Here is a 23,616-nt window from a genome sequence, read left to right on the forward strand (position 1 = left end):
CTGAGAAGGGCAGGGGTGGGGGAGATCTTGCAGCTGGGATTTTACTCAGAGACAGCTCATTCCCTGAACACTCCTCCCCCAAAACTTGCTAGAAGCACTGATAGCTACCCTACTGAGACTGAATTTAGCCTTCTGGGATTCAGACGGTGCTGATTCTAAGGGGGGGGGGGATACTTGGGATGCTTGCAAGGCTTTTTTTTGTAGCAGGAACTCCTTTGCATATTAGGCCACACACCCCTGATGTAGCCCATCCTCCAAGAGCTTACAGGGGTTTTCTTACAGGGCCTACTGTAAGCTCCAGGAGGATGGGCTACATCAGGGGTGTGTGGCCGAATATGCAAAGGAGTTCCTGCTACAAAAAAAGCCCTGGCCGCATGTAGATTTCTCTCCCCCCCCCCCCCCCCTGGAGGTTTATTTCCTTGCCCAAAGTGTAGCTAGGGAAGCTGCTGCTTAAATAGGGAAATCAAGCAAGGGGAAGGGGCTTCTGGGCTCTTTTGTCCCCAGTGGCATTTCTGCTCAAACACTGTATCTTTTCATTGTTGCTTTGCAACAGGAGTCAGCATACAGATGGTGTTTTAGCGGGGAAATGAAAAGACTCAGGAAGTTTACTGCTAGGTTCTCTCTCTCTGGTATTTTTGTTATTTTCTGTGTGTGTGTGTGTGTGTGTGCACACACCTGGAAGTCATGGTGTCCTCTGGTGACTGACCCCTACTGGGGGCCAGGAGGATATTCAGAGAGGTGGCTGAATAAAGCCTGCCCTTGTCTTCCTCACTTGGTATTCCAAAGAGGTCTCCCATCCAAACACTTACCAGGTCGACCCTGCTTAGTTTCTGAGATCTGAGAAGATCGGGTTTGCCTGGGTTATCCAGGTCAAGGCACTCTTGGTTTTCTGCCACAGACTTAATTTCATCTTTGGGGGGAACCTTTCCAGGATGTCTTTTTTGGGGGGTGGGGTGGGGGGAGCTGCTGGAAACCCACCCGCCCCCCCATCAAGCCCTGCAGGGAAACCACTCAGCCCCTGGGACACTGCATGGGCCAGGCCCTAGAGGCCAAAGGGAAGCCTCTCCCCTTCCGGGCGCTCCAAATAGCAGCCGAAGGAGGGTAAAGGGAACCTCTCTCCATATACTCGGAATATAACATTTTGGTCTTAAAGGTGCCGCTGAACCAGGGGTCATTTCATAGAAAAAGAGATGCCAGGGCTCATTAGCACAACTCATTTGCATATGCCACACACCCCTGACATTACCCGAAGGTGTCCTAAATTATAGCAGCTCAGCATCTACCTTAAACTGCATCTTGAATGATAACTGTCCTAATAAAACCTTACTCCCATCATACTTTTAAAAGTACTTTCTCCTACGTGGTCACAGTGGCATGATGAAGATTTCTACCTCTCTGCTTCATATGTTTGGATTATTTCCCCCTTATTTGTGTGTGTGGAAAGTTTGTCAAAGCTTAGAGTTCAGCAAAATTCTCACAGGGGGGTTGAGCAATGGAGCCCAGAAGCAAGGTGTTTTTTGGGGGGTGGGGTTAAGAAAGAAAGCAGGATATAGTTCAGAGGTTCCGGAGCGGGGCTCCTGTGAGCTCCTGCCCCAAATGAAGCCTGCGCTGAACTCAGACTTTGCTCCCCATCAGGATCGAATTCCCTGCCAAGGGCTGTCTTCCCGCCACTCTCTTTCTTGGCGCCGGTTCGTCTTCGGCCGCTGATTGGGCGCCGGCAGGGGGTTGATTTCCAGGAAGGGAAAGCGAAAGTAGCTCTCTTCGTCTCTCTCCTCGCTTGGCGGAGGCGGCTGCTATGGCGGCTGAAGGTACCCTGAAGGAGCTCTGCGAGGAAGCCTCTTGCTCCATCTGCCTGGACTTCTTCAGGGACCGTCACCGAGTGCGGCCACAACTTCTGCCGAGCCTGCCTGACCCGCAGCTGGAGGGAGGCGGGGGCCGCCGAGCCTTCCTGTCCCCAGTGCAGAGGAAAAGCTCAGCCCAGCAGCCTCAGGCCGAACCAGCAGCTGGCCAACATGGTGGAAATAGCCGAGAGAGTCGCTCTGCAAGAGGCCGGTGCGAAGGGGGGAGTCCGCGAGGAGGAGGAGGAAGCCTCCCTCTGCGTGGTCAGTGGTCCAGCCCCTGATCTAATAACCACGCCCCATTAATTGTGGTTTGTTATTTGTAAGCACCTGCCTAATGACTTGTTAATTTCTTACGCCCCTTTCCCCTGAGAAGCAACTTCCAGAGACTTGAAAGAATGCACAAGTGTATTGTTCTTTGTTTGCCATTCTGCTATGAGGCTAACTTATTGTAGCGACTACACTCGCAGGGAGGGGCTGCCAGTCTGCAGACAGGAGATTCTCAGGTCTTAATGTAATTTTGGTCCTTCACATGTGTGCCCACAGTCCCAGCAAATTACTCCACAAGGAGCAGCAGAAATTGGCAAATACAGTACTATTTTCGTGCACAAAACCAGCTAGTGTGAGTGGAAAGCAATCTGAGGGCTCAGTTTTATTTTTTGGTAGCCATTCCCTGCAGATGCAGTCTGGCTGTGAGGAACCCAGATCCAGTTCTTAAGAAAGCAGGAACTACAATGTGGTGAACATTCATCTCCAAAGAGGCCCACCCCATCTTTATGTTCTTTCAGCATCAGCTGGTCTCTCTAGACCAGGGGTCCTCAAACTTTTTAAATAGGAGGCCAGTTCACTGTCCCTCAGACTGTTGGAGGGCCGGACTGCCGTTACTGTACAAGGCCGCGAGCCGTCAGTTCTCCGTCTTCTGCATCTCTCTCCCTTCCCCACACCACACACCCCGGCCTGGGAACTCACCTCACCTCAGTATCACCTCAGTCTCTGCCGCCTCAGCCCAGTGCCGGAAGTGTGCGTTGCTAACACGAGTTTAGGTCGAACGTCACTTCCGGTCTGATTTTGCCATAACCCGGTGGGCCGCATAAACGTCCTCAGCGGGCCGCAGTTTGAGGACCCCTGCTCTAGACTGTCAGTTCCTTCCTCTGCTTCTTTGATCCAGGGGGAAGGGGGTATGTGTGTGTGTGGGTTCTGAATTGTATGAACAGCACCATAACAAGATTTTCTCCAGGTATGAAATATGGGAGTCATTTGAGAATCCAGCGGCTTTACCTCTTGTACTGAAGTGGCACATCTGGGACTTCTCAAGTTTAAATACCCTTTTGGAGGGCATCAAGAAGCAATTTAAAGGTAAAGAAGAATCACTGCAGGAATTCGGACAGGACATTAGAGTGGGCCAGATGTGTTTTAGTCTGCTCCAGGCTGCTTATATGATTAACAAACCCAGGAACATGGGGAATGTATGTATCAGAAGGCTATTTTAATTCACCATGTAAATTTTTCTGGTCAGAATTCTGCTGCTTTAGCTCACAATTGCATTATATGGATTTCTCAAAATTGGTTCTATATTGCTGATCTGTAGGCGTTTGTGTGACCATGCACTGGCAAACTTCAAGGTAGATAGATGGTAGAAGGGGCCCCTAAAATGAATGGGAGGGGGAGGAAACTGCCCTTAAGGGCATTGTTCATTTAATGAAGATGTCCACCTGATACTTTTTAGGGTCACATCTTTGTAAAGCGTCTGTGGCCTAATTGGACTGATCAAAACTGATCCCTTTGGTTATGTATGTTTGCTTGAATATGTCTTGTTGAGCCCACAGAATGGTCTCAAGGGGATCACAGTGCTGTCTTAGTTACACCCTTCTGAGCCCATTGAAATCAGTGAGTTCAGAAGGGTGTAACTTTGCTCAGGATGGCACTGTGGAACCTCTGTTTCGAATCGTTCTAAATTTAGCTGGATTGGACTCTTGTTCTGCAGTCCTTACCATAATTCCTCTGAAGTGACTCTCAGGTAACTCAAATTGACTTGTGAAAATGAATCTGCATAGTTGTACACAATTCTCTGCCCCAGAGTAGCTTCTAAGATATGTACCATGAAGTCACAAATGACTTATGGTGGCCCCATTAAGAGGTATTCAAGGCAAGTGAGAATAGAGACTGCTGTTTTCCCCCCTCTGCAGAGTCTTCTTCGGTCTTCTATTCAAGTACAAGCCCAGCTTAGCTTCTGCGATCTGACGAATTGAGGCTATACCATGCCACCTACCCTTCCCAAGAGAAAAAAGACAGTTATTAACTGATAATTTTATCCCAAGATTTGTGATAAGCAATTCTTTCTGTTGTTCAGTTTCTGTCCCTTTGCTTCCTCAGACACTCTGGGTTTTGGACTTCACCTGCAGAAAGGTACATTTTTCTTCATACACTAATCAATTATTTCTAAACTAAAAAGCTTCACCTTACAATTTGTGTTCTACTTGGTGTTCTCAGAGATAACATTACTAAACACTATTGTTTCGTTCCTCAAAATCCTACTTTCCCTGCCACAGCCAGTTCCTTTGTGTTCTGAGGATGTCAGTAAGGGTGAAATAAAAGATGAACTCTGAGGGGATGAACTGGCTCTTTTCACCTACCTGCTGCCACATTGAAATCATGGGAGAACAGTTTCTGTGCAAGAGCTTGGCTGAGGTTTATAAGGAAAGTCTTGGTGTTCTTCCACCAAAGGTGGCTGTTGAGCCATCCATTTTTCCAGCTCAGGGTAGATCACACAGGAAGCCCACAGGAAAACAGCTCTGCCTTTTAAAAGGGCAGGAGGAGGCAGGAGAGCCTTTTCACCAAGGGAGAGTGTGGCGAAGGTGGGAGAAGGCCATGAGTGGCAAGAGAAGGAAACAGAACAAGTCAGAGGGTGGAATCCCTCAGCTGATGCCATTCTTCTGTCCTCATTTTCCCTCAACAGCAAATGTGACTCTGGATCCAGACACGGCCCATCCACGACTCATCCTGTCTGAGGATCAGAAAAGTGTGCAAGCAGGATTAAAAACTCAGGCTCTGCCCCACAATCCTGAGAGATTTGACGGGGAGTATATTGTGCTGGGCCGTGAGGGATTCACAGGAGGCTGCCATTTCTGGGAAGTCCTTGTGAGAAGTGAGGAAGCATGGGCTGTGGGTGTGGCCAGAAAATCTGTCAGGAGGAAGGGAACCTTCATCTTGAATCCTGACGAAGGGATCTGGAAAGCAGGGAAGTGGGGGGGCAGCTACAAGGTTTCTGTAACAGGCCATGGCTGTTACAGACTGTTGACTGTGACTGGGGAGCTCAAGAGGATCCGAGTGTGCCTGAACTATACTGGGGGTCGAGTGTCCTTTTTTGATGCTGACCGAGCAGCCCTTCTCTACGAGTTCTCTGGAGCCTCCTTCCATGGAGAGACCCTCCTGCCCTTATTTTGGGTGCGTGGAAAAGGCCACCTCAAAATCTCTTCCTAAGACCTTTTCTTCAACCAGGACCATAAAGAAGAAAATATTCTCAAGAGCCTCCCCCCACTTTTTTTAGTCCTATAAAGGCCTCTCCAGGCTCCCAGGCACCCAAACGGACTTGAGTGAAATGGAGACATCTTTCCTTCCATTTCCCAACATTCCCTTTTTTCTTTGTAGCTTATTTCTCAAAACAAGAATTAACGCATTTCGCATTACAAAGAATAGCAGCTTATTCCAAAGGAGAGCTCTGAATGGACCCTCCCCCTGGGTCTCCTGCAGCCTCCTTTCCGCTCAAGCATGAGAAGAACAACTGCAGGGTCCACAGAAGAAGAGAAGGCCGTGCAAGATTAAATCCGTTTTCTGGACTTCTAGTTTACTTTGGTTTACTGGGCACCATCTGCTGGGATTTCTTGTGTTCACTGAACCCACTGTGAGGGACACTGGAGATCCTGCTCCTATCAGAGTTGATATCTTCATAGCACTTGGCTTTCAGTTAAACAAATGATTGTGTTATGCTTATGATAAAGTTATGTTACCTTGAAAACTGGGCTGACTTGACTTTTGGGGGAGGGGCAGGGAGGGGAATGTCATAACTGCCAGACTGGAGTCCCCTAATTTATTGACTAGAAGCCCCCCTCCCCTCCAGATGGAAGGAAAACCAGAAAGGGGATTTTCATAGCCAGGATTCTGCTGCGTTATGCTTGCATTGTTTTTTTTTCTCCTGAAGCCATTATAAGCCCTTTTCATCCACGCAGCCATCTCCTTTAACTTGTAGAACAAAGCAGGAGTCCAGTAGCATCTTTTATTCAGAATGGAAGCTTTCGTATGCATGCAGACTTCATCAGACAATGGAATGGGGGGCAGCGAGCAGAGCTGCTGATAGGCAGTGGTTCAGAATGCAAAGTTGGTAGCACTGCCCACCAGCTATAAGTAGCTCTGCTCACTGTACCCCATTCCATTGTCTGAAGAAGTGTGCATGCATACGAAAGCTTCCATTCTGAATAAAACTTTGTTGGTCTTAAAGGTGCTACTGGACTCCTACTTTGTTCTACAACTTCAGACCAACACGGCTGCCCACCTGGATCCTTTCAATTGTGTTTCTAAGGCACTGGGTGGTCACGTTTTATCCTCAAATGGCTCTGTGAGGGAAGTTAGGCCAAGAGCAAATGAGATTCACAGCTGAGCAGAAATTTGAACCCAGGCCTTGCCCATTCAAGTCCACCAAACTGTGCACTGCAACACAAGTGTTTACAATCCCACTAGTGTGCAATCTAGAATTCAGAAAAACGTGGTGGTAACAAAGAGGGGACTCTTCAGACACAGGCAGGAGTCCCATTCCTTCCATGTTGGCCACTGATCAGGCACCCGGTCAGCCTCATGCACCCACATCTCCTCCTGCCTGAATCACACAGTAGTAATGGGGATATGGTGGGCCCCCTAATCCCTCCCACCTGCTGCTGCTTCTATCTGTCGCCTTACTGGGCAATGGCATGTGGGCAGCAACAGCTCCCCACTTGGCCTTCTCCCTGCCTTCCCACAGTGCCAGGGATATAGCAGTTTCAAGTCAACTTTTGCCCATCCAGCCAGGCTCCCATGGGGGTGGGATGGGTGTGAGTGATATTGGTCGGCTTTGTTTTTCCTCCTTCCTCACACACCTAGCTCTTGGGGCAGCTGCTCCTCCCACCTCCAGACTGGCAGTTGGAATCCCATGGAGGGGATAGGATAAACATGGAGCAGAGGTCCATCAGTGGCTATTAGCCACAGGGTATTTATGGAACTCTGTCAGGGGCAGTGATTCTCTGTATTCTTGGTGCTCTGGGGAGCACAGTGGGAGGGCTTCTAGTAGTCCTGGCCCCACTGATGGACCTCCTGATGGCACCTGGTTTTTTTGGCCACTGTTGGGCTGGATGGGCCCTTGGCCTGATCCAACATGGCTTCTCTTATGTTCATGACAGGGTAGAAGTTTCTCCACCTATTAAATTTTTTATTTTTTAAAAAACTTTTTGGGATATTTTTAGCAAACCTTGGGAGAAGTGTTGCCATGGGTTTGTAGAAAAATGTCTCCCATGTATACCTGGCCCTGTTTTCTGGGTTTTTCAATATGCACTGTTCAAAATTAGATACGCTGTCCCGGTTCTGCAAGAAGAAGGGGGGTGGGGAAATCCAGGGTGCCTCCTTTTCCCCAACCGTTGTAGAAGGGAGAGAAGGAGCTGGAGATGCAGGCAAGACGCCCATCACTTTCGTTAGTGATTCCGGGGGTCTGTCCCACTCTCCTGCCTCTCACTTGCTGTGCTCCCAGTATTTGATGGTATTTTGAATACTGAAGGAGCAGTTCTGCCTTCCGTCAAAAGAGTTACAGCAATATCTGATGTAGCCAAAGAGAGAATCATGACCCCTTTTTGTGAACTGTAACCAACGTAGTCAGATTTGTAACAAAAGTCTTTCCCATTCTTACAGGAGCATGTGTAAAATATACTGTCTCTTTAATTGAAAACAGAATAGTGATTTCTTGGAAATTATTCCTTCGGTGCAGTATTCAGTTTGGTTCATAATAGACTGGTTTGCTATTTTACCTTGCCTTTCTCCAAGTGTAGATCACTAGTAGCTCCCATCGTTCTCCTGTCTTGCATTTTATCCTCACAGTAACAATCCTGGGAATTAGATCTGGCTGAGAGTGCGTGACTGGCCCTCAGTCCGCCTCCAAGCTTCTGTGGCAGATTGAGGATACAAACCTAGATCTCATAAATCCCAGACAGATGCTGCAATCACAACACCACACGGACTGTGACAGTTCAGGGAAGTTCTGAACTCATCCCCTTTCTTTATTCTGTAAAAGAGAGGCTACGCTCTGTTCTCCTTGTCTCTGCTGCCTTTACCTCAGAAGTGCACTCAAAGTGGCTTCTGTTATTTTCCTGTCTTCACCTCACAACAGATCTAAGGAAGTTAGGGTGTTAGACTAGTCATTGCCACAGTAGGTCATTATGATGGCATCTCAACAGTTTTTAAAATTGCTGCTAGGCACCTCAAAAGCTGGACCAGGGCCTAGTCTTCCTGGACCCTTGTGTTAAGAAACAATCCAAAGTTAGCAGATCAAGAGATGGTCCACTCTAGACTCCTCCCAGGGGGTTCTTTTTATGAGTGCAGGGCCTTGTATCTCCAGCCCTGGTTCTCAAACAGCAGGCTCTTCTGCTCTGGTGATATTCCACAACTAGTCTAGACAGGGTTTGCGTTTTTCAGAACAACTAACAGCCTTTGAACTGCTACTGGAATAATTATTTTTGTGTTCTAAAGCCATAGCAATGAAACCATACTACTGCAATCGATACATCTGTAGAAGTCATAAAGATTAATAACAGATTGCATGTAAACCATACCAATGGCTTTCTCAGAAAAAAATGTTCTTTTTGTTGAGACCAAAGTTCTTGGCTAAGAGTGATTGGTGGGACGGCAGTAAGATAAGAAAGAAAGGCTGAAACAGGAAAGCACTGAAATCTACAGGCAGGTACTGAGATACTTATCAGCCTGACCTGCAGATTGTCCAGGAAAAGCTCTTCCCTTCCAGAAGGAAGAAACTGGGACTTACTGACAGGTAACAAACGCAGGAGAGCAAACCCCAGGTAGGTTCGGGTCATCTCATTCACCCACTGCCAAAATCAATATGGGTGGTACCTACTTGGCCTGGCTCTGATCTAGGTAGAGGTGGTCCCCTGTGCAAGCACCACGGCAATGAGAAGAATGGGCCTCACCAACATGCTCCATTGCCAATAGAAAACTAGCCCTCCAGGGAGAGAGGCTATATCCTCGCCCCTTCCTCTGATTTGTTGTTTTTCTGTCTGCCTGGACTTTTCTTTATTGGGGGAGGGGGGGAGTTTTTGGAAATGTGACTCCCTTCAGTGCAGTAATTTCTGCCCTCCTGTGGCTCCGGACTCTGCCTCCAGATCTGAGCTTGCAGGGAACAACCCGCATGCATTGCAGTGTGGGAAAGGGGCAAGCAGAGAGAGACACTCGCATCCAAACGACTGGAACTTCGTGTTTTGACTCTCAGCTTCCTGCGGGAAACTGGAGCATTTCTGCCACTCCCTTCCCCGGAAGTAAGAGGGGTGGGGGAAGATGAGAAACTGGCTTTCATTTATCAAAGGGGCAGATGGATGTAAGTTTGGGGGGACCCTTCCAGGAAACTTCTGACCTTCTCACGGGGAAGTCTCTCCTTAGACCCAGCCAGGGGCACCCCCACGGGCCAGGCCCTGGAGGGCAACGGGAAAGATCCCCCTGCAAACACCTGCCCAAGGAGCGCAACAGAGGCGATTCCACCTGAAGCTCTGACTCCACCCTCCCCTTGCTTTAGCAGGCCGCTTCTCCAGGTAGCTGTTTTCTGCTCGGGCCCGCTGATTGGGCGCCGGTAGAGAGTTTATTTGCATGAAGGGAAACGCCCCTTCGCTGCTTGGGAGAGCGGGAAAAAGCGAAAGTGGTTCTGCTCTTTTAGCGCCTTGCGGAGGCCGCCATGGAGCCTCAAGGTCCGCTAAAGGAGCTCTGCGAGGAAGCCTCTTGCTCCATCTGCCTGGACTATTTCACGGACCCCGTCATGATCGCCGAGTGCGGCCACAACTTCTGCCGAGCCTGCCTGACCCGCAGCTGGGGGGAGTCGTCGGGGGCCGCCGAGCCTTCCTGCCCCCAGTGCAGAGGAAAAGCGCAGCCCAGCAGCCTCAGGCCGAACCAGCAGCTGGCCAACGTGGTGGCAATAGCCAAGAAATTCACTCTGCAGGAGCGGAAAGATGCTGCGGGTGCGAACGGGCCACTCTGCCAGAAGCACCAGGAGCTGCTGAGGTTTTCCTGCCAGGACGACGAAGCCCCCTTCTGCATGGTCTGCGGCATATCCCAGGAGCTCAGAGAGGTAGATTCCTCTGGGGGAGGCGGGGAATCCTGATGGGGAGTAGCTGGAGAGTCTCTTCGTTCTTGGCCTCGCTGTAGTTTCAGTCCAATGAAAACAATCTTAATTGAAATGCAAAGTGATGGGTACTAAATCAGTTAAATGTAGGAACCTGCGAGTGAGTAAGGTGTCAGGCATCCCGCTGGATGATAACGTGGAAATGCTCCTCTCCCCTCCTCCTGGACTCATTTAGTCCTCCAGAGTTTGGAAAGAGGCCAGTGGGCTGGGCGAATCCTGGCTGAGTCTGATCCAGCGGGGCTCTTCCTGGGTCCCGCCTCACCAGCACTAGTGCGCTTGCGTCTTGGTGTGTGGCTCAAAATTTCACTTGGGTGCGGCATTATGACTTTCTTGGGCCCCGGGGAACTTTTGCCTTTGTGGGCCCCTCTCACCACCATGATGATATTTTTAAAAATTATTTTTGATATGACTTTAAATTCTTCAGCATTTTTGTGTGTGCACGCTAGGCAAAATTTGATAAATTTTTGTGGGCCCTAAACATTTCGGTTTTTTCTTCGGATTGCAAAAGAAATGTAAACGTTTTTGTGGACTCCTAAAACTATAGTGGGACCTAGGCACTGTGCCTAATGCATAAGTCAGTCCTGGCAATACAATTTCAGGTTTCAGGTCGTTGCTGCTGACTGAGTATAATGCAATAGCAAATATAATACATACACTGTAATATGATTGCACGCCCCCCCCCCCCATAGGCCACAAATTGGCGGCTAGTATTAAACTGCAAAGCAGCAAGTAGAATTAAACTGCTCAAAAAAGTCACTTGAGGAATCATAGAGTTGGACATCTAGTCCAACCCCCTGCAGGAAACTCACAAATACTTCCCCCTAAATTCACAGGATCCTCATTGCTGTCAGATGGCCATCTAGCCTCTGTTTAAAAACCTCCAAGGAAGGAGAGCCTACCACCTCCCGAAGAAGCCTGTTCCATTGAGGAACTACTCTAATGGTCAGGCGGAAACTCTTTTATTAGGGTTTGTAGAATCTTGAGACTCAATGCACAGCAGCCAAGAAGGTCTGAGCGCCTGCTCCGGCTGCAATGCCACTGAGGATGTTCTCCGTAGCTGAGAACGAAATGTCTGGAAGGAAAACTTTCTCCAGTAGAACACGGCACTTGAGCCCTGAAAGATTCTACAAACCCTAATGATTTTACCAGCCGTGAAAACCTGAAATCTTTGGAAACTCTTGATTTAATTTCAACCCATTAGTTCTGGTGGGTTCTCTTTGTAGTGGGGAGACCCTGGTTGCTTCTTGTCTTCTTCACCTGATCCCCCCAGGCAATCACCCTTTGCTTTTAGCCCTCTCAGTATTGATGCCCCACTCAGCCTTTCACTGGTAGGCCACCATTAGCTGAGGAACTTTTGCCATATGATCCCTGGTTGGCTTTCCTTGATTCCAAAACCCTGAATCAGGCTTCAAGACACAAACACAATTAAAGAATTCTTTTTAAAAGTTAAAACATTTACAAAATTGCAAGAGCGCTAGTCTTTTATTTAACAGTCTCTAATAACTGACACCTCTTGCTCTGAATTATTGCATCAAAATCTGGAGACAGTGTTCTGTAGCAATCTTGAGTATGCTGTTCAGGTGTGTATCTGTAAGTTGCAAAGCTACTTTTTATTTATTGACATTTGTTACAGAAATCTTGTCAATGCTTTGATCCCAAGGCCCAGAGGAAAACATGAAATAGTTGGGCATTGTGTGACCTTTTGTACATAAATGTTTTGTGTGTCAGTCATGAAGGCATTGTGACACAGACTGAGAGCTGTGTGTTTGTCTCCAAAACTATAGTCTCTTCAGAGAAATAACTACAACTCCTATGAGGCAGTGCAAGAACAGAGAAAACATGTATAGTGGTCAGTATCAGCCTACTATCTGGGAGGTCTTAAGTTCAGAACCCTCAGTCTACAAAGGAAATGTGCTGGGTAAACTTGGTCTGGTCTCAGTCTAATCCCCTTCACTGGCCTATTATTCCTCATCTAAATCACATTACTTTCCTACTGAGAAAAACTGGATCATGAGGGTATGAATACCACTGTATTCAAAAGGGAGGGGGAAACCCAGTTGCACCCAGGAGAGCCCTTGCATAAGAGCCCAACAACACACACATTCACTCACTCACTCTCTCTCTCTCTGTAGCAAGATAAAAAGTTCATACCTTGATTAAAACTTTGTATCTCTCCCATTGTGTGTGTGTTGTGTTTAAACTGGACAAGGCAAAAATTGTGTCTAGTCCATTACAAGGAGAAGTACAGTTCTGGAGGTGGGTGGGGATGAAACAAATCCTATGTCTTTATTTTGGGCATCAGGCGGTAGGGGCAGCCGGAAAAGGGAGAGTTTGCCAAAAGCACCAGGAGCCCCTGAAGCTCTTCTGCAAGGATGATGAAGCCCTCATCTGTGTGGTCTGTGACCGATCCAAGGAGCACAGAGAACATGAAACCCTTCCTCTTGAGGAGGCCTCCCAAGAGTACAAGGTAGGAAGGTTGTTGGGGTCTCTTTGCAGGGAAACTCCCTCCAGTTTCCTCCCCAGCCTCTGGGCCCAAGTTGGGGCGTGACAGTGCCTCTTTGCTGCCTCCTTCCTGGAGTGTTAACACAATTTGGTGATATCTTGGCTACAAATAATGGCTTTGAATGCAAGAAATATCCAACCCATGACTGGGGTGGAGTAAACCTTAAAAAAGAACACATTTCAATTTTGGTTCTCCCCCCTCTCTGCAGGATCAGTTCCGCAACTGTCTGGAGATCCTGGAGAAGGAGAGAGAGAGAATTGTGGCGTATAAAGGAGACATTGAGAGGGAAAGCCAAGACTTGCTTGTAAGTGTCACTGTGGCTGCGGAATGAATAGAGTCCAAAGAGCAGAAATGTCAGCTCACGAGGCCGCCCCCTCCCCTTCAGTTGGGAAGTAGAGTTGCCCTAATCACAGCCCAACAACGTTGCCCCACTGCCTTTCCATTACTTAACTGACAAAACATTGAGACTCAGTAAGTGCTGAAGGTGAAATAAGAGATTAAAAATTCAGATTTTTAATCCATCCCCCAGGCCAGACCTCACTACTATATTAAGTATAATTTGTATTTGTTATATATATTTGTATTTGTTTAGCACTAACTAGCAGTTGAGTGCACCTAGGACCGGTACCCTAGGCGTGTATTTCTTTTGCTTAATGGTTAATCCAGAACTGACACAGGGCCACAGAATTCACCCTCCAAAGCATGTTTTCTCCAGGGGAACCAATCTCTGTAGTCTGGAAATGAGCAATTCCAGGGGCTCCCCAGGCCCCACCTGGAGGCTGGCATCCCTAGATGCACAGCCTGGTCCGTATGCAGCAGAACAGGCCCCAAAGGCAGCTCTTAGGTAGGTGTAACATTGCAATTCTAAGCAGAGGTATTACCTGGGTGGTGAGTCTGGGGATGCTGTGGAACTGCACGCTCTTGTGCCTCGGGAGCTCCCTGCCCTCCAGTGCCCTGGATGTTTTGTTTTGAGCAGCATCAGTTGACTTTCCAAGGCACTCTTTGCTGTAGAGAGAATCACAGGCAGAAGAACATCCGTGTTCAGGCCCCATATGTGTAAATGCACCAGCAAGCAACCTGGGAGGAGTCTCTGCCTCCTCCTCATGCTTGCTGCAAATGTTGATAGGTAGCCCAGCGATGCTGAATTGGGCCAAGTGGGGTTAAGCCATCGCAGATTCTAAGGTGGGGAAAGTACTGTTAGTGTATTGTAAGTCTGTTTGTGAAGCATGCTAGATCACAAACTGTAAGAATGACAGGTGTCACAGGACTGCTATAGTTGATGCAATCAGAACTGGTTATAGCTGGACATTTCTACAGAGTCACACTGAGTCAGCAGAATTAGCTGATTGGTGGACTGGACTATAATAACATCTGAGTGGCCAGGGTGTTTTTCGCTCGATGGAATTGGATTACTGGCGAACCACACTGTTACTCAGAACTGTGATTGTATATATCTTCACTGCTGTAAATATTTTGTATATAAAAGCAACAGGTTTGTTATAAAACCAACTGGTGTGTTGGCTCTTCTTATCAACGTCCCTACTACTTCACCGTATGGTCTAACTACACTCGGCACACACTCTAGCCGTCAAGCACTTGGGATACTGAGTAGTGTGTAGTTCCCCCCTCCCCTGCAATTTTTCCTTGCCCAAAATGCAGCCAGGGAAACTGCAGTTTACACTGGAAGACGAAGCAAGGTGAAAGGGCTTCTGAGCTCTTTTGCCCCCAGTGGGGTTTCTACTCAAATAGTATATTGTCGCCTAATATGGATTGGGGGAGTCAACCTATGAAGGGTGTTCTAGTGGGGGAACAAATGGACTGAAGCCCCCCTTCTTTTCTCTGGGTCTTCTGCTGCAGACTGAATCCTCTGTGGCTGAAAGAACCCCTCCAGGAGTTGGAGGGAGATCCTTGTGTTCTTTGGCCCTGAGGCTGGGCCTGGTGGATCTTCCGCTGTCCCTGCTGAGTGTTAATTGTGATCTCTGAAAGGCCCAAGTGCTCTTCTCATAGGAGGCTCTTCCCACTGCAGAGACCAGCTGTGTTCCTGACACTGGACCGATTCTCTTCTCTTTCCATTTCAGAAACAAACCCAAGGAGAGAAGCAAGAGGCAGTAGCAAAGTTCAGGCAACTGCACGTGTTTCTGGAGGAACAAGAGAAGCTTTTGCTGGCCCAGATGGAAGAGGTGGAGATGGAGGTGGCAAAGAAAAGGGACCAGCACGTGGCCGAACTCTCTGAGGCCCTCTCCTCTCTCGAAAGCCTCATCCGGGAGATGGAAGAGAAGTGTCAGCAGCCAGCCAGTGATCTCCTGCAGGTGAGAGGGTGGCAGGAACAGGCAGGGTCCCCTAGGGGAAAAGGCTGGCTCCAAATCTTCTCTGTGCCTCCTTTGCTCAGCAGAAAAGCAAACAAGGCCAGTTTATGTTGCTAGGAAGTTTTCATCTCTGCATGTGAGCTGTTTTCCTCTCTGTCCTTTTGCATCTCCAGCCAGGGACAGACTGGACAAAAGCAGGGGCTCTGTGAAACCTACCCACCCCTGGAGTGAGGATTCCATGCAAGGTTTTTCACAGTACATTTTAAAAGGAGGATGTCTGTGGGGCAGGGAACGTGGCTTATAGTGGCGGCTTGCAGATGTGCGCTCCAAATGCACACAGACACACAACAGGTGGTTACAGGAATGGTATCCGCACACCTTTTCCTGCCACCGCTGAGCTGCTTCTGCCTGCCCTTCACATCTGTGCAGATACGATGGCATTGATGGCTAGACCCTCCCTTCCCTTTTATTGTTGGGGCGTCTTGCAGGGAAACTCCTGCAAGCTGGCTCAGCAATGTAGGAGGGAAAAGGGAGGCAGTCTTGCAGTGATGCAAGGCTAATGGAAGAAACGTTGCTAGGAATGCCTTTGCATCTGCAGGTGGCCAGAAGGGGTACACAGCCCTCCAGCCTTCCATGTGAAGAAAAATCTCTGAACATTATCGTTCTTAAGTTGTCAGAGCAGATCACACCGCTCCAAAATGGCTCCACTTTGTCTGCTGGTATTAACCTCACAGAGATTTTTCTTCCACTTTATGAAGATCTACCCCAGTCTTTGAGTGAAGTCTGCTAGCTGGACTCAAGCAAAATGCCAGCGGGCAGAATCTTCCAGAGAGGTCTTCCTGGTATGATCTTTTAGCAAGCACTGAGGTCTCTTAGCAAGCACCGAGAGCCAGTTTGGTGTAGTGGTTTAGTGCGTGGACTCTTATCTGGGAAAACCGGGTTTGATTCCCCACTCCTCCACTTGCTCCAGCCTTGGGTTAGCCATTACTATCACAGAAGGTTGTCCTTGAAAGGGCAGCTCTTGTGAGAGCCCTCTCAGCCCCGCCCACCTCATAGGGTGTCTGTTGTGGGGGAGGAAGGTAAAGGAGATTGTGACCTGAGACTCTGAGTGGAGGGCGGGATATAAATCCAATATCTTTTCTTTTTCTCTCTGCCATTTTTCCTCAGGATGCCAGAAGCACCTTGCAGAAGTAAGTAGGACTTCATCATTAACCTTCATAATGTTTGGATTGGACTGAGTAGCCTGTGAAGAACACAGTCCTTCAGCATCTTGACTCAGAGCCAGATCAGATCTCCATCCATCTTTCAGTGGCAAACAGAGCCTCGTTATACACAGAGCCTCGTCAGCAGGAAATTGTGTAGTGAAATGGTGGGTGGTCTGGGTTGGCACCTAGATGTGCACCTCTAGAACAAGGGTCTCCAACCTTTTTGAGGCTGCCGGCAGCTTTGGAATGCTGACATGGTGTGAAGGACGCTGCCACAGGATATGATGTCAGCCACAAAACGGCTGCCGCAGCTTACCATCAGTCCCTTTATAAAGATCCTTCTGTAATGGTAGCAGCAGATTGGCCATGGCTGTTTCCACATTGTGAATTTGTCCTTCATTCAGTATTGCAGGAACAGCAGTCATTCCCTCACCTATTTTTTGGCCTTTTTCATGTTAGGGGTAGGGGGGAGAGAGGGACAGCTGGGACAGACAGACAGCTGGGATAGTCCTTGTCCAGAACCCTCGCTAGCTTTCTTGTTCTTTACCTGGACATTTGCGAGACAGACAGGAGCAGGGGATTTGGGGTTGCAGTTCTTACAGCCAAACCAGACATTTGCTTTTTAAAAAGATAGTTTGGCCTGGGCTCCGCAGTGTCACATGCCATCTGCAACAAATGGCTCTTAAAAAAGAAAGCAGACCCTGCTTAGGCCTCAAATGCCACTCTGGGAGAGGGAGGGCTCCTGCCTTCTCTTCCTCATGTCAATTGTTTCATGCCAAGACAGAGTTGGGCAGGGGACTTCCCTGCTTTTGTTGTTCCACATGCACAAAACACATCACAAGGAGCAGGAAAAATGGACAATTTCCGCAGTGCTATTTAGTGCACAAAACCAGCTGTATTGTTTTGTGGTAGCCATTCTCTGCAGTTGCTGTGTGGAACCCAGGTCCAGTTCTTAACAAAGCAGGAGCTACAATGAGGTGAACATTTCTCTCCACAGACGGGCGCATAGCCAGAAAATTTTAGGTGGGGGGTCCCATCGAATTAAATTTCAGATGGAGGGGCCCACCGCTCTGGCGGCCCCGCTCCCCTCCAAAGTGTCTCCCCCATCTCTCCCACCCACCAACAGACCGAAGCGCTGGAAAAGCGGGACTCTTTCAAAGCCGCAGCCTCCCCCATCAGCTGGTCAGAGGGAAAAGCAGCAATCGGGAGGAAGTGGGGAGGAGGCAGCTGCTGGCCTCTGCGCTGCTTTTCCTGTGTGTCGGTGGGAGGCACCACAGAGTGGCGGGGAGATTAGCGGCTGCCAGAGCAGCAGCCACAGAGAGAGCGGGTGCCACGACAGCACTGGGGAGAACCGGGTCACCAGGAGGGGCCATACAGGTGGAGGGTGGGGTTGGGTGGAGGGGCCAGGCCCCCCATTGGCTACAGGCCTGTCCAAAAGGGCTCCCCCCAATCTTTCAGTGTTCAGCATCAGCCTGGGTCTCTCTCAGCTTTCTGGCAGTTCCTTCCTCTACTTCTTTAATCCATTGGGACAGGGGAGATTCTGAATTGGATGGATAGCATCTTAATGGGATTTTCTCCAGGTATGAAGAAAAGGAGTCATTTGAGAATCCAGTGGATTTCCCACTTGCCCTGAAGTGGCACATCTGGTACTTCTCACATTTCAATCCCCCTTTGGAGGTCATCAAGAGGCAATTCAAAGGTAATGAAGAAACACTGCAAGAGTTTCAAACTGGACATTAGAGTGGGCCTGATGTTCCAGGATGGCTATATCGTTAACAGACCCAGGAACATGGGGAGTTTATGTATCAGTTCAGAAGGCCATTTTAGTTCACCATGTAAAGTTTTCTGATGAGAATTCTGCCATAACTTCAGCTCATAATTGCATTACATGGACTTCTCGATGTTATTCTATGTTGATCTCTATTCATTACTGTGACCATGCAAGGGCACATGGTGAGGTAGATGGTCAAGCAAACACCTGAAATGATAGGAAGGGGGAGGGAAACTGCCCTTCAGGGCATCTGCATTTAATGAAGACGGCCACTGGATCAATTTCAGCCCCCCCCTTCTCTTTACAGTGCTGTCTTTAAAGTAAAGTCAAAAGCCCATTGAAATCAGTGAGTTTGAAGGGTGTAACTCTGCTCAGGATGGCACTGCAGAACCTCTGTCTAGAAACATCCTAAATTTAGCCAGATTGGACCCTTGGGCTGCAGTCCTTAGGATACTTTCTATGACATGAATCTCAAGTAACTCCAGTGACTTGTGAAAGCAAATTTGTATATTTGTACACAGTCCCCTCCCCCCCCACCCCGAAATAGCTTCTACTTGACCCTTTAGCTGTAACTCATAAGGAATATGGGGAGGGACGGTAGCTCAGTGGTAGAGCATCTCCTTAGGAAGCAGAAGGTCCCAGGTTCAATCTCTGGCATCTCCAAAAAAGGGTCCAGGCAAATAGGTGTGAAAAACCTCAGCTTGAGACCCTGGAGAGCTGCTGCCAGTCTGAGAAGACAATACTGACTTTGATGGACCAAGGGTCTGATTCAGTATAAGGCAGCTTCATATGTTCATATGAATATGTACTTATGCGCCATCAAGTCACAAATGACTTCTGGTGACCCCACCAAGAGGTGTTCAAGGCAAGTGAGAAACAGAGGCAGTTTGCTATTTCCTTCCTCTGCAGAGCCTTCTTTAGTTTCCTGTCTAAGTACCAACCCAGCTTAGCTTCCAAGATTTGATAATGTTGGGCTATATCATGCTGCCTTCCCTCCCCAAAAGAAAATAGTATTAGCTGATATTTTTGTCCCAAGATTTGTGATAAGTGGAAAGTCTGCCACTCACTTTCTGTTCCTTTGCTTCCTCAGACACTCTGGATTCTGGACTTCATCTGCAGAAAGGTACATTTTTCTTCATAAACTGGTCAATAGTTTCTAAACTAAAAAGCTTCACCTTACAATTTGTGTTCTTCTGCTTGGTGGTCTCAGAGGTAGCACTCTAGAAGAGGGTAACCAAGTCAGTCAGAAAATACCTGGGGACTTTGCGGGTGGGAGACTTTGAGGGTGGAGCCAAGAGACTTTCCTATTCCCTGAAATAAATAAATAAGAATACAGCAGTGCAGTTCCCCTGAATACCGTCTTCATTTCCTCACCCCAAGCAGCTGCATGTTCCCTGTAAACATTCTCTCTCTCTCTCCCCCCCAAATAAACAGTTTGCAATCTCACACTTGTGTGGTTTCACTGGGGCAATTACTCATGAGTTGCTAAAGTTCCAAGTTTTTCAGACTAATAAAGGAGAAACCAAGGTTCTAGTTTACCCCTAACTATGCAAACGACCTCTGAAAAGATTGTAATACAGAGGTTCTGGGCTCCTGTCACAGCTACTGGGAGCAACCATGTTGTTCTGCCAGCTCACCCCACCCACATTCAGCCTGGCTTCTAGATTTAAAGGCACAGACACACCGTCTAAAAAGTAAGTCTTTTCAAGCATCTTCTTAAGTCTCCAGAAGTGGAAAGGCACATGGTGGCTGTGGGGGTGGGGCTTCCCTCGCTGGCCAGCTGACTGGGAGGAGGGGAAGGAGCCTGCAAAAGCGAGGGAAACCCTGCTGGGACCTGGGGATTGGCAAGCCTACTACAGAACACTCTTGTTTCTCAAAATCTGACCTCCCTGCCACAGCCAGTTTCTTCTTGCTCTGGGGATGTTGCTAAGGACGAAAGAAAAGGTGAACTCTGAGGAAATGAACTGCCTCTTTTCACCTACCTGCTGCCATATTGAAATGATGGGAGAATGGCTGCCGGGCAAGAGCTTGACTGAGCTCCATAAGAAAGTCTTGCTATTCTCCCACCAAAGGTGCCTATTGGGGCATCAGGTTTCCCATCGCAGAGTAGATCATGTCTGATGTTCAATCGCTCCGTGTTGGTAACTCCAGTCCGCAAGAGGTTCCAACTGGTAATATTGCAGGTCTATTAAAATTCCCACTGAGGATATCAGAACAGGCATTAATTTTTGCAGCAGCTGGGGGCAGAGGAGTTGGGAATATGAATTAAGTATTAAGTACCAAGGATATTTCTGCCACTTCTGGCTCTGCCCCTTGTTCAATGTGTAGCAGGTTTTTTCCCCCGCTTCCCCACTGCATTCAGGCACCTTCTGGGTTTTCCCAGCTGGCCATAGGAATGCTGGGAAGTTAAACCCAGCTCCCCTCCATTGAAACATATTTCAGCACAAAGTTGCAAGGAAAATGTGGAGTGTATTTTCGCTCCGCTGCACATCTTCTTTGCAGCTTTGATTCCTGCTTCAGCTTGCAAAGGCAAGGCAGCAGGAGCTGGGGAATGGGTGAGGACAGGAGAGGAGAGGGGGGAGTAAAAGAGCCTCGTGGGCCTGATTGAAGCCCTAAGAGGGTTGATTTGGTCTGTGGATGGGACATATGACACCCCTACCATAAGGTCTCCACATCCACCACTAGCAGATGGGTCAGAGGCTGCATTTTCCTGGCATATAAGTCCAGGGGACTGGATCCCCCTTCGGGTGTTACAGCCCACTCCCTCAGAGGGGCAGAAACCTCGGCATTATCCGGTCCTTCCCTTCCTTAGAGGTGGTCTGTAGGGCTGCAGCCTGGAAATTGTTCCACTCATTCACCAGGCATTACAGGATTGACAAAATGGGCTCAGCTGAGACTACTTTTGGAAGAAAATGGTCCTGTAGCATACCTTTTCAGGCTAGAGTCTGAGATTCTTCCCCTCTCTGAGGCATGCTGCTTTCTTATGTGCCAGATGTGGAGACTTCCCCACCCCGGACCACTGGAGAATGAAAGATTTCTCTCACTGTGCATCTTCCTTGTCGGGGGTCCTAGAGTAGGGCAGTCTCTTCCCATCCAAGGGGGCAAATTCTCTTTCTCAGAAGGCACTAGAGCCAGAGTAGTGTGTGCTGTATTGACTCTGTGGGGCTTCTTTGCCTCACCCCACGACCATCGAGAAGGAAGATTCCTGATAAGGAGACAAATCTTCTGTTCTTGTGTGTGATTTCTAACCAAAGAAGACTGTGACTGAAATTGCCATTGTTTTTTTTCTCTCCTCCATAGTTCTCTTTTCAGGATGGATATAGGAGGAAATAGATTGTGTCCCTGTGGGTGCTTGTTGTGTACATTGTCTGCCTTCTGAAGCATGCGGAAAGACAGCTCTGCCTTTTAGAAGGGCAGGAGCAGGCAGGAGAGCCTGATGACCAAGGAGAGGGTGGCAGAGGTGGGTGGAGGCCATGACTGGCAGGAGAAGGAAGCCAAACAGGCCAGTGGGTGAAATCTAGGGTTGCCAATCCCCAGGCGGGAGCAGGGGATCCCCCGGTTTGGAGACCCTCCCCCCGCTTCAGGGTCGTCAGAAAGCAGGGGGAGGGGAGGGAAATGTCTGCTGGGAACTCTATTATTCCCCATGGAGCTTTATTCCCATAGAAAATCATGGAGAATTGATCTGCGGTTATCTGGGACTTTGGGGGGGGGGGGCTGCTTTTTTGGTTAGAGGCACCAAATTTTCAGTATAGCATCTAGTGCCTCTCCCGAAAATACCCCCCAAGTTTCAAAAAGATTGGGGTCCAGTTCTATGAGCCCAAAAAGAAGGTGCCCCTATCCTTATTTCCTATGGAAGGAAGAAATTGAAAAGGTGTGCCATCCCTTTAAATGTGATGACCAGAGCCCCCTTTGGAGTTCAATTATGCTTGTTACAGCCTTGATCTTGGCTCCACCCCTAATCTCTCCTGGCTCCACCCCCAAAGTCTCCAGACATTTCTTGAATTGGACTTGGCAACCCTAGTGAAATCCCCCAGCTGATGCCGTTTCACTTCTTGTCTCCTCATTTTCCCTCAACAGCAAATGTGAGTCTGGATCCGAACACAGCCCATAAAAGGCTCATCCTGTCTGAGGGTCAGAAAAGTGTGAGACGAGGAGAAAAAGCTCAAGCTCTGCCCACCAGTCCGGAGAGATTTGAGAACTATAGTGCTGTGCTGGGCTGTGAGGGATTCACAGGAGGCTGCCATTTCTGGGAAGTCCTTGTGGGAAATGAGGAAAGATGGGCTGTGGGGGTGGCCAGAAAGTCTGTGAGGAGGAAGGAATCGTTCATCTTTAGTCCTGAGGAAGGGATCTGGGCTATGGGGAAGGAGTCAGGGATGCACAGCGCTTTTATAAAAGAATGTGACTTTCCCCTGACTGTGACTGGGGAGCTGAAGAGGATCCGAGTGTGCCTGAACTATGCTGGGGGTCGAGTGGCCTTTTTTGATGCTGACCGAGCAGCCCTTCTCTACGAGTTCTCTGGAGCCTCCTTCTTTGGAGAGACCCTCCTTCCCTTCTTTTGGGTGTATGGAAAAGCCCACCTCAAAATCTCTTCCTAGGACCTTTTCTTCACACCAGGACCACCAAGAAGAAAATAGTATTTCTCAATATTCTTCCTTTTTTCAAGGCCTGTGAAGACCTCTCCTGTCTCCAGCCACCAAAATTGACTGGGGTAAAATGGAAATATTTCCCCCTCCATTTCCCAACATTCCTCCCCCCCCCCTTTGTATCTTATTCCTTAAAGTGACAGTAACGCCTTTCCCATTGTAAAAGATACAGGAGAGCTCTGAACAGACCCCCCCCCCCCCCCCGATCTCTCCATCCTTCGTTCTCCTCAAGCACAAGAGAGGAACTGCTGCAGAGCCTACAGAGGAAGACGAGGTCCTGCATGTTTCAGTTACTATTTGGGATTTCCTCTTTTCTTTAATGGGCACTATCTGCTGGGTTTTGCCCTGTGTTCAGCCTGCCTTTTCTGATGGACACTGAAGACCCTGTCCCTGCCACGGTAGCTGTGTTCAGATACCACTTGTGCTTCAGTTATGCCAGAGATTGAAAAGATGTTATGTTTATTATAAAGTGATGTTTTGTTGAAAAGTCTGCTGCTTGAATTCTGCAGTTTTCTTTGGTGGGGACGCGGGGAGGTGGGTGAAGCCATTTCATAACTGCCGGACAAGTCATAAAGGCTGCCATCATTTACTGACTTGACCCATCCCCAACTCTGCAGTTGGACAGAAAAATCCAGAGGTGGATTTGCATAACCAGGGTCCTGCTGGGCTATGCTTGCATTACAGTTTCTCTCCCTGTTGTTTTTGTGTCTCTTTTCAAACCGTTATAGCCCTTTCACATTCACACAGCCATTTTGCTTTCCTTTGGTGTAGTGGTTAAATGCATGGACTCTAATCTGGGAGAACCAGGTTTGATTCCCCACCCCTCCAAATGCACCTGCTGGAGTGACCCTGGGTCAGTCATAACTCTGTCAGAGCTGTTCCTCTCAAGGGTTCTGTCAGAGTTCTCTCAGCCCCACCTACCTCACAGGGTGTC

General features: G+C 48.5%; 2 protein-coding genes across 2 annotated transcripts; both read left to right on the top strand.

Annotated features, from left to right (window-relative positions):
* Window positions 1-1,795: 1,795 nt before the first annotated feature.
* Window positions 1,796-5,853, top strand: LOC132571793 (E3 ubiquitin-protein ligase TRIM7-like). The gene is made up of 4 exons (XM_060238587.1): window positions 1,796-2,052; window positions 3,076-3,194; window positions 4,212-4,244; window positions 4,795-5,853. Exons 1-4 carry the CDS (start codon window positions 1,796-1,798, stop codon window positions 5,316-5,318), a joined length of 933 nt encoding a protein of 310 aa, XP_060094570.1. The 3' UTR covers window positions 5,319-5,853.
* A 3,892-nt stretch (window positions 5,854-9,745) lies between these two features.
* On the top strand, window positions 9,746-23,172 carry LOC132572169 (E3 ubiquitin-protein ligase TRIM7-like). The gene is made up of 8 exons (XM_060238973.1): window positions 9,746-10,200; window positions 12,557-12,721; window positions 12,966-13,061; window positions 14,836-15,066; window positions 16,231-16,253; window positions 17,849-17,967; window positions 19,130-19,162; window positions 22,117-23,172. The coding sequence occupies exons 1-8, from the start codon at window positions 9,811-9,813 to the stop codon at window positions 22,632-22,634; spliced, it is 1,575 nt and encodes a 524-aa protein (XP_060094956.1). The 5' UTR covers window positions 9,746-9,810; the 3' UTR covers window positions 22,635-23,172.
* Window positions 23,173-23,616: the final 444 nt, after the last annotated feature.

The sequence above is a fragment of the Heteronotia binoei genome, chromosome 5, assembly GCF_032191835.1.
Source record: "Heteronotia binoei isolate CCM8104 ecotype False Entrance Well chromosome 5, APGP_CSIRO_Hbin_v1, whole genome shotgun sequence".
In the NCBI taxonomy this organism is placed as follows: Eukaryota; Metazoa; Chordata; class Lepidosauria; order Squamata; family Gekkonidae; genus Heteronotia; species Heteronotia binoei.

Bases quoted from the DNA above. Each gene is read 5' to 3' on its own strand.
- LOC132571793 (XM_060238587.1), top strand. From the start codon at position 1,796: ATGGCGGCTGAAGGTACCCTGAAGGAGCTCTGCGAGGAAGCCTCTTGC. The intron at 3,195-4,211 runs GTAAAGAAGAAT...TTGCTTCCTCAG, and splicing joins CATCAAGAAGCAATTTAAAG to ACACTCTGGGTTTTGGACTT. The intron at 4,245-4,794 runs GTACATTTTTCT...TTCCCTCAACAG, and splicing joins TGGACTTCACCTGCAGAAAG to CAAATGTGACTCTGGATCCA.
- LOC132572169 (XM_060238973.1), top strand. From the start codon at position 9,811: ATGGAGCCTCAAGGTCCGCTAAAGGAGCTCTGCGAGGAAGCCTCTTGC. The intron at 10,201-12,556 runs GTAGATTCCTCT...TTTGGGCATCAG, and splicing joins TATCCCAGGAGCTCAGAGAG to GCGGTAGGGGCAGCCGGAAA. The intron at 13,062-14,835 runs GTAAGTGTCACT...TTTCCATTTCAG, and splicing joins GGGAAAGCCAAGACTTGCTT to AAACAAACCCAAGGAGAGAA.